This window comes from Zea mays, chromosome 7, assembly GCF_902167145.1.
Source record: "Zea mays cultivar B73 chromosome 7, Zm-B73-REFERENCE-NAM-5.0, whole genome shotgun sequence".
Taxonomy (NCBI): domain Eukaryota; kingdom Viridiplantae; phylum Streptophyta; class Magnoliopsida; order Poales; family Poaceae; genus Zea; species Zea mays.
Genome location: NC_050102.1, coordinates 146,092,756 through 146,102,269, shown reverse-complemented (window position 1 = coordinate 146,102,269; position 9,514 = coordinate 146,092,756). Strand labels below are relative to the sequence as shown.

The following is a 9,514-nucleotide window of genomic DNA, read 5'->3' as shown; positions in this document are numbered from 1 at the left end:
GTCCCAACCAACTAGTGTATTGGTGTTGTGTGTCGCTCTCCGGATGGGTGGTGCAAGAAGACTATCGGAGAGGAAATCTCCGGCCGGGTGGCGGAATACACCCACCCTAAATCCTAAGATGAGGAGGGGCCTAAGCGTTTTGCCTGTTAGGTGGAAACGAGAAGAACACGAGAACACACAAGAATTTAGAGTGGTTCGGGCCACCGGAGCGTAATACCCTACTCCACTGTGTGATGTATTGAGCTTGAGAGCTTGTATGAACTTGTGAGTGTGAGAGTCTAAGTGTGTCTGCCTTGTAACGTTGCGTGCCTACCCTTTTATAGCTCAAGGGGACACGTACAAGGGTACGGTGCTGAGCCCCGACATGCGGGCCCAGGAACATAATAGGTGTAATACTTGGAGCAACTAATGCTAGTCGCCAGTGCAATCTTATTGCGCCTTGATATCCGCGGTCTGCGTAGCATTGGCGTACAACGGAAGCTTCCCTAGCAACGTACGAGTGATGATGAGCACAGCGTATGCCGCAGCACGGGCATACTGCCTGCCACCAGAATGGACAGGCACGCCGCCTGCAGGATGGCCTGGTCGCCATCCGTCAGCAGAGTGGACAGGGCTCATTTAATGCTGAGGCGGCACATCTCCTGCCAGTAGAGTGGACAGGGCTCATTAAATGCCGAGGCGGCACATCGCCTGCCAGTGGAGTGGACAGGCGGCGCGGCTTATCCGCAATTAATGCAGAGGCCGCGCGGCCTAGAGGCCTTACGTCAAGCTCAGCCCGCAGGCTTACGTCACGGGCAGTGGGCCACGTGGCAGCATCGGGTCTCCGCCTGAGCGGGGAGCAGAAGCGTACACGGCATGGTCCGGACACGTGTCGGCTCCGGACCCCCGCCTGATCTTGATTAAGGTCCGGGTACTCTTTGTTCCAGAATCCCAGGACCCTGCCATGAGTGGCCCAGACCCCACATAGAGGGGTCCGGGACCCATACCGGGGGTCCGGTTCATGCCCGTGGGGGTCCTGGACTTTACCCGGAGGTCCAATCCGTATATAAAGGGGTCCGGCATTTCCCATGGGGGTCCGGACCTACAGACGATACCTTGGAGGATATCGTCTTCTCTGGCCACGTGGCGGCCTTGGAGCTGCCCGCGTGGTGGGGTCGGGCGCTGTTTGCCACGCGACTAGAGATAGTCATGTGGACTCCGCGCCTTCATACTGTAGTAAGGGGTACCCCTATTCCAGGGTACTGACAAAGACAAAAGAGATTTATCCTAGTTCGGGCAGGAGAAGGCTACTTCCAATGGGGGTGGAAGGTTTGTATTATCTTGCACCTAAGCGCTCAGTAGGGGTTACAAGCAGTCGAGACAGGGAGTGTGTCCCAAGTCTCTTCAGTATGATTGAGGCAGAGTGCCAATATCAGGGGTGAGGAGAGTTGTGTGCCGTGAAGTGTCCCGCCCCGTAGAAGGCCTCGAGTTCCTCCTTTTATAGTCGCAAGGAGGAGGGCCAGGGGTACAAGGGTTGGTGCATGATTGTTGTGGTCAGAGGAGACGTGTTCGGGCCCTGTAGCGGCGTGGCCGGCGAGATGGCTCTCGTCCTCATGTCTGAGCCCTATAGTGGCATGGCCGATGGGATTGCCCTTTTCCTTACGTCGTCTTTTAGTCAGGAGGTCGTCCGATCCTTGTATCCTGTTCTCTTGACGGGGTAGAGAATCGAGGATGGGCTTGGGAGCATGGTCATGTGCCCAAGCCCAACTTGTACATGGGCGGGGATGTCGAGTTGGAATAGTCATCACAGTGCTTGGCATGGTCCTCTGCGGGATTCGCGGAAGAGTAGGTGACATTTAATGCATGTCTGCTGGGGCAGTTGGCCGAGCCCGAGCTCGGGCGAGGCGGAGATTTCTCCCAAGGCCAAGGCCTTGACCGGAAGTTACATGTAGTCACGCTCAGAATTGTTGAAACAGTGGGCGGAGTGGGGGAACAGTGCCCAGTATTCACACCCTGTGCATCGTCGTGGGCAGTAAAAGTAGATTAGACCGTAGTCGTATTGTCCTTTGTTGACTTTGGCACCCTCAACGCGGTTGGTGAACGTACGAACACACGTTTTGGAATTGGAGTGGTTGGCCGAGGCGGGTAGTTCTCAGAATGCCGCCTGAGACACCCTCGAGTGAATCGGAAATGTGCATCTCGCCCGAGGCTGGCCTCGGGCGAGTCGCGATTGCGTCCCCACCCGAGGTTGGCTTCGGGCGAGACGTTACTGTATCTCCAGCCGGAGGGTAGCTTCGGGTGAGGCGTGACTAGGGTCCCCCGTTCGGGGTTGGCTTCCGGCAAGGCGTGACTTGGGTCCCTCGTGCTTTGGTAAGGGTGGAAGCATGTTTTGCTTATGATATCTTCTTACTCAAGTGTCTAGGGACTTTAGGGTTACGATCTAGGTACCCCTAATTATGATACTCGACATATATGTAGCATGGTCATTTTGTCTTAATTGGTGGCTTAGTTTTGAAGTAAAGGCTTATATGAACTTTAGTCTCGATTAGAGCCACTAATCAGGACTAAAAGTCCATCTAGAGTTCTAGCCATTAGGCCAAAGAGTAAAACAGGCCTCTCGTCCTGATTTGGGCTACCAAACGAGACTCATGATTCCTCTATAGCTAGCTCTAGCCATTATAATCGGGACTAATATTAATTGATATAAGTTTCATAAAAAATTGGGATTCAAAACTAAATATGAAGGCGCCCTTTTCTCAATTTCTAAACCATGTAATGAGTTATGCTAGCAACAACTACTACGAGTGAACCAAATCTACGTATTCAAACTATCAAGTAAATTTAAGCTCAAATAACATATGAATAAAAAATCACTATTATCCTTAATAAAAACACAATTTTCTTTATTCCTAAACCATAAAATAAGCTACACTAGCAATTACTAGTGCAAGTAAATCACATATACAATGTAAACTATCAAGTAAATTTGAGCTCAAATAGCGTACAAATAAAGAAAACTCCACCATTATTTCCAACCTTAAAAACACAAATGTATCTATTTCTAAACCATGAAATAAGCTATACTAGCAATAAAAGATGAGTGCTAACCTTTAGAACCCTATAATAGATGGTGAAATGAACTTTTCACAAATCGTTCACAAAAAATGGGCATGGTTCCTTCACCCGAGAGGTCCCGAGCAAGAATAGGGAGCATCAAATGGTATCGAATGGCTTGAGTTAGAAGACAAAGAAATGTGGATTACTCCCAAACGAAGGTTATATATAACCTTTAATTCTAGTTATAGCCACCAACTAGAACTAAATGTCCTCTACAATTCTAGCCATTGGGTCTAGGACTAAAAACGTTTAGTCGTGAATTGAGTCATTAATCGAGACTAATGGTCCCTGCAGCCCTAGTCATTCTACCTCGGATTAATCTTGACATTAATCTAACGTCCCATTTGGATCATTGAATTGAATTACATTCTAATAATAGTAATTTAGCCACACATCAATTAAGTTAATTCAGTTTTATGCAAAATATACTTGTATACTATTATTAACAAGATGTCAAAAATATTTATGTGCTACATTTTTTATATAGGGATGTGAGCAGAACAGCGTCCTATTCACATAAAATCATTTTACATCCTTCACTCTATTAATTTGAGAGAGCCTTATACCTGAACTTTGGAAAGTGGTGGAATGTTAACTTTCAAGCTAAATAAATTACTTTATTCAGTAAATTTTAAAATCCTCCAAATGAATGGATCCAAACTTACCGTAAAAGAAAATAACAACCGGAAATTAAAACTAAAATCTGAAGGCGGCCTTCAACCTTCATGAGCTTCGTACATTAGGAAGCTCTAAGGTGCTGCGAGTCACATTTATTCTGAAGGCGGACTTGATGACCTTGATGTCGATTATTTGTGGCTCTTAACCTTGGAGAGGAAATCGGAGATGTTGATATCCGAGGTGCCGCCATTGTTGATGGCCTTCCTTGCCTTCTTACTCCACTCCAAAGCTTTCAGTCTGAACTCCTTGCACCTTTCCCCTTCCATCACCTCCCGAACACACCTCTCCACCTCTTTCCTTGCGACCACTCCATCGGAGTCCGGCCGTACCCGCACGCCGACGCGCCACACGTCCTGGACATACTTGGCGTTGGTCGGCTGATCCGACCAGTGCGGCATCGCCACTACGGGCACGCCGGAGCTGATCGCCTCCAAGGTGGAGTTCCATCCGCCGTGCGTCATGAAGCACCCAACCGAGGGGTGGGCTAGGACGTCCAGCTGCGGGCACCACGGCACGATGAGCCCCGCCGCCTTCGCCTCGAGGGAGAAGTTCTTGGGTAGCTTGTGGGTCTCCGTTGCCCGGACGACCCACAGGAATGGCATACCGCTGCCGCAAAGCCCCTCGGCTACTTCCTCCATCTGTCGCGCGCCCAGGGACGCTATGCTGCCGAAGGAGACGTACACGACGGAGACCGGCGGCTGGGCGTCCAGCCAAGCCTTGCATTCTGCCGTCATCGGGGTGTGGAGGTGGACGCCGTAGGGTACTACGTCGGCGTTGCCGTCGTCGTCCGAGAGGTGGTTGTCGAGGCACACCGTCGATGGCATGTTTGGGCCTACCGTCTTGGCACCCAAAGTGGAAGCCAAGTAATCTGCTTCCTGTGAAAGTGATACACAGAGGATGACATGATGTCCGACGTGCATTTGTGTGTGGGCGCTTCGCTTACTCACCTGCGGCTCCAAGTCGTAGAATGAGTTGACAAGCACGTGGTCCGCGGTGCCCAAACCCAAGAACTGGCTCGTCAGCAACTCCAGAAGTCCCGGGGGACGGTCCTTGTCAACGAAGAACGTCGGCAGGTCGTCCAGTTGGAGCTGGACAGGCAGCCCTGCCAGCTGGTCCGGCAACTCCTCCACCACCGGCGGCGACGGTATCCGTCCGGCCAGCAGGTGCGTGTACAGCACGTCCACGGCGCACGTCTGCGTGAGGAAGGCCGCGCACGCCGCGCCGCGCCGGCGCGCCACGCCCTGCGCCCACGGCAGGAACGAGTCGTACACCACCACGTGCACCGGCCGGCCCAGCTCCGACTCCGACCGGAGGAGCCGGTCCACCGACCCGGGCCCCGCGGAGTTGAGCCGCTCGAAGTAGGGGCCGCGGTGCCCACCTACCCCGTCGGGGCCGCCGTCGTCGCAGCCGTCGGAGAAGACAGCGACGTGGACCGAGCCGGTGGCTGGCCTCGTCGTGCTGGCGACGAAACGGGTCACCGCGAGAGTGCAGCGGACGCCGATGTGGTCGGCGAGGCGCCTGGCGAACTGGAAGAGCGGGTTGATGTGGCCCTGGGACGGGTATGGCAGGAGGAGGATGTGGATGCTGTGATCGCCGGTGTCGTAGTTCACCATGGTTGCAGTTGCAGTATCAGCGGGTGTAAAACAATGCTAGTAGCCCGATGTTCGAGGGAAAGAGGTGTGGTCCACGATTATATAGAGAGTGACGGCCTTGCGCTGTTGCAGTGTTGCGTGTGTGTGTTGTGTTAACTAAAATTAAGCAAAAACTATATTACCAATGGTGGAGGCACTGACGTAGAGGCAGTGACGTAAGGAATGAACTGTAATTTATAGCACCTGAGCTGGAGAAATGACGTGACACAATAGACGTGTGCAAACTCATCATCCATCAATGCTCTCGTCTATGCGAGACGAATTACAGCAAGATTAATAATATAGTAGGCTTTATGACGTTCTCATACTAAATAAAATCTATTCGTATAATATCTCATGATACAGTTGTACCATTATTACAAATCAGTTTATCTCTTCATCTCACAAAATATCTTGGACAGTCCACTTTCAGGATGAAAAGACTATTTTTATTTTCTTTCTATTTCTCTTTCTTTTATGTCACCATAAATCTAATTCAAAGCTTCAAATAGCGGGCTATAGACTTTTGAAGGATCTAAAGCTACGATATTTCACTTTTAGACGTTATTTTAGCTACAACCACTATAGCCTTAAATGTCGTAAATTTAGCGCGAAATAGCCACGCTATTTCTATTTTTCATGGTGGACCAAAAAAATAATGAATGTAATGAAGGAGGATGAAGAAGTTCAATGATATTAATTATTGTAATGAAGATAAATTTGAACTTGCTTCATACATAACAACGTGAACTTGCTTTGTAGTACATAACAAGATGATGCACATGATATTAACATGGATCAATTGCCTTCAAGTGCTCATTTTTCTTATTCAGATGATTCTATGCTTGATCAATAGATTGCACTAGTATTTTTTTTGGTATGTACTAAATCATAGTATTGTGTTGCTACCATGTTAGCGAAATGGTAAATTCTTTAAGACTCTAGTATTTACAACTAAGTAAACCTATTAATTATCATGTTGTGCAACTACCTAACTAGTGGCTAACTATGTTATTGAAGTGCTAAACACGTGAATCCCATGAATCATGTATTGTGTACTGTCTCTAGTCTCCTAGAGCCTTGGAAACATATTGGTCTTATAGTCAAGTATCTTGACTTCCATATATTTATTTTGCATAAATTATATATATATTTATGTTTTTTTATAAATCCGCTATTTGATATAGCTGCACTATAGCCGTGCAATAGCCTTGTAGCCTCGAAAAATGAAACCGCTATTTTAAACTTGCTCTAATGTGATATCTCTTGTAGCCTGCCTATGTCACTTTATTATACTTGCTCTTATAAAATTTTACCGAATACAAATGTATTGTCAGCTCGGTTGGTTGTTATATTGCCTCTAGGAAATGTTTTTGAGGAGAGGATAATATTGCTAGTAGCATATACCCAACAATGGATCAAACATGGTGTGGGGGTCTTTTGCATGGCTCTGCTCCATTCCAAAACAACTATGCTCCAAAACTTTAGATGTAGCAGCTCTGCTATGGAGTCTTGGATGATTTCTCATAACTAGTAACAGTGGCAAATAAATATCTTTAAACTTCATGTTTATGTTTCTTTTTAAGGATGGCAGAGTAGAAAACGAGGTATCAAAAAATTGGTATTGCATATCTCAAAACTCCATATAGTTTGTAACTCTAGAGTTAGGGTCTGTTTGGTTGGGTTGTGGCCGTTTGGTTGGGCTGTGGCTGTGAGCTGTGGAAAAAGCTGATGTGGGTTGTGGGCCGTTAAAAAGCTAAAAACTGTTTAGTGGAAACCCCTAAAAGTTGTTAAAAGTTCTTCGATATATGTTTTCATAGTTCTATCCGAAAGCCACTAAAAGCAGGTTCAGGGATGCTTTCAGTTTTGCAATGCGAAAAAGTTGTCTTTTATAAAAAAAAACTGCTTCATGCATCCAGCCCTTTGGTTAGGCTTTTAGCTTTTATGGGACAAAAGCAAAAGTCAAAAGACAAACCAAACACACCCTTAGAGTGTTTGGTTGGCTCTGGCCAGCTTTACTTTGAAGTTTTGTTATGGGACAACTGTGTTGGTACCCCAGTTTTATGGTGTAAATGCAAATTTGCCCCTGTTTTTAGACTTTGCGTGTTTGTCCTTGTTTTTTTTCAAAACTAAACTGTTGTATGCCCCTAATTAATGGTGTTAAGACTTGATAAAAAGGAAAGGGACAATTGCACCAGTGTCCCTATTTTAGGGTGTAACTGCAGATTTACCTCTATTTTTTAGACTTTACATGCTTGCCCCTTTATATTAAGCATATAATATCCAATTATTATGCTTAATATGGTGTAGGTGTTATGTTGTTAATATGCTAAAAAATATAGTTAAATTAATGCAATTTATTTTATAATTAATTCAAATCATTGTAGAATAATTTGAACTGTTGTCAAAATAATTTAAATTATTGTGGAAAAAATTGCACTGTTGTTATATTTGTTATTATATATAAAGTATAATTAAATTGTTATTCAAATAGTGAAATGCTATAATTGTCTATCAAGACTCAACCCCGACTAATGGAGTATATGCATACAACAGTTCCGTTCTGAAAAAAAAAACATAAGCAAAAAAGCAAAATCTAAAAAAACATAGACAAATCTACAATTACACTTCAAAATAGGGGCGTTGACATAATTACCTCTTTTGTTATATATCACCTCCACCTGAAATCCGAATCAGGGGATGTTTGAGAACCATCAGATAACCTTCATAAGATTCTTTTCTTTCTTTTCAGAAAAGTTGTCCATCCAACTTTTCATTTTCACAAAGTAATAAAGTTCTACTTGCAACTCACAACTATTGTACATAACATTTGTGGGACAAAACATATCATTTCGTTGTTCAGCACATTTCAAAATATACACACACAAACAACACAATTTCTACATAGTTTTTTGATACATTTCTCAAACTAAAAAAATGTTAATAGTATATAGAAGAATTGAGTAGGTTAATATCAAACACTAAATAAAGAAATAAATAAAATAAATAATGAAGGGTTGGGGCGAATCTAGGGGGCTTTGTTGGGGTTAGTAGACGCGACCCGATAAAATTTCTAAATTTTTTAGTAAAATACTGTTAAAGTTTATGAAAATTAATATCATATAGAAAAGCTGACCTTGATGACTTCTTGGCTAGATTGGCTACTGATGAAACGAGAAAAAGATGAGTGAACTTATCAGATCGGATGCCATGGCCGCAGAATCGCTAGACAAAAGATGGGTAGCAAAAGTCGTGTAGAAAATTTGTGAAGGGAAATTGCATTGCAGCCGCAGATGCTGCAGCTATTCGGATTACTGCAACTGCAATTCATAGAGACAAAATAATGTAGAAGTCGCAATCGTAGCCAAATTAAAACCGCAGCAAAATGTTGTAGAAGTTGCAACTGAAGCTATATTAAAGTCGCAGCAAGCCACAGCGAGTAAACGAGCAAATGAAGCCGAAGTATTTTTTTCTATTAGTTATTAAAATTAAGCAAAAGTATGTTCTCAACGGCGCAGGACAAGTGATAAATTCGAGATATGACGTAGAGGCGCTGACGTAGCGATGGACTGTAATCTATATATAGCACCCGAGCTGAGGAAATCACGTGATACAATAGACGTGCAAACTCAAGGCTCTTGTCAGCTCGGTCAGCTGTTATACTCCACGACACATTTTTAGCCGTCGCCAGCCAGTAGCGCGATGGATCAAACATGATATATTCTATCACCTCTGCAGCTCTGCTCTGAAATCCGAATCAGCCACTGCTTTGAGTCTGGCCAGAAGATCGTATGGTCATGTAAAATTTTGTTTTGTATTATAAACTTTATTGTTTATGGAGTTAAGTTTGAAATAAGAGATAAATACTAAGAAGCTGCTCATCTTAATCGGTGCTTAATGCCTAGCGCCAGCACATGAATATGCCCTCGAGAAATTTTTAGTACCGGTTAAAACTACCGATCGATACTAATGTGTTCGTCAACTTTTTACTCTATATATTCACAAAATAATATTAATGGACATTTGATATATATATATATATATAATATAAATCAATAATAATAGTAACATGTGTACAATAAGATAAATAGTAATAGCAATATATACAA

At 44.6% G+C, this 9,514-nt stretch overlaps 1 protein-coding gene across 1 annotated transcript; it reads right to left on the bottom strand.

Moving 5' to 3' along the window:
* Nucleotides 1-3,695: 3,695 nt before the first annotated feature.
* On the bottom strand, nt 3,696-5,411 carry LOC100279371 (UDP-glycosyltransferase 74B1). Its single transcript, NM_001152387.1, has 2 exons — nt 4,722-5,411; nt 3,696-4,649 (listed from the first exon to the last, which is right to left on the bottom strand). Exons 1-2 carry the CDS (start codon nt 5,385-5,387, stop codon nt 3,903-3,905), a joined length of 1,413 nt encoding a protein of 470 aa, NP_001145859.1. The 5' UTR covers nt 5,388-5,411; the 3' UTR covers nt 3,696-3,902.
* Between the last annotated feature and the right edge of the window lie 4,103 nt (nt 5,412-9,514).

Coding starts and splice junctions, on each gene's coding strand:
- LOC100279371 (NM_001152387.1), bottom strand. CDS start 5,387: ATGGTGAACTACGACACCGGCGATCACAGCATCCACATCCTCCTCCTG. Junction 4,650..4,721: donor TCTACGACTTGGAGCCGCAG/GTGAGTAAGCGA, acceptor TCACTTTCACAG/GAAGCAGATTACTTGGCTTC.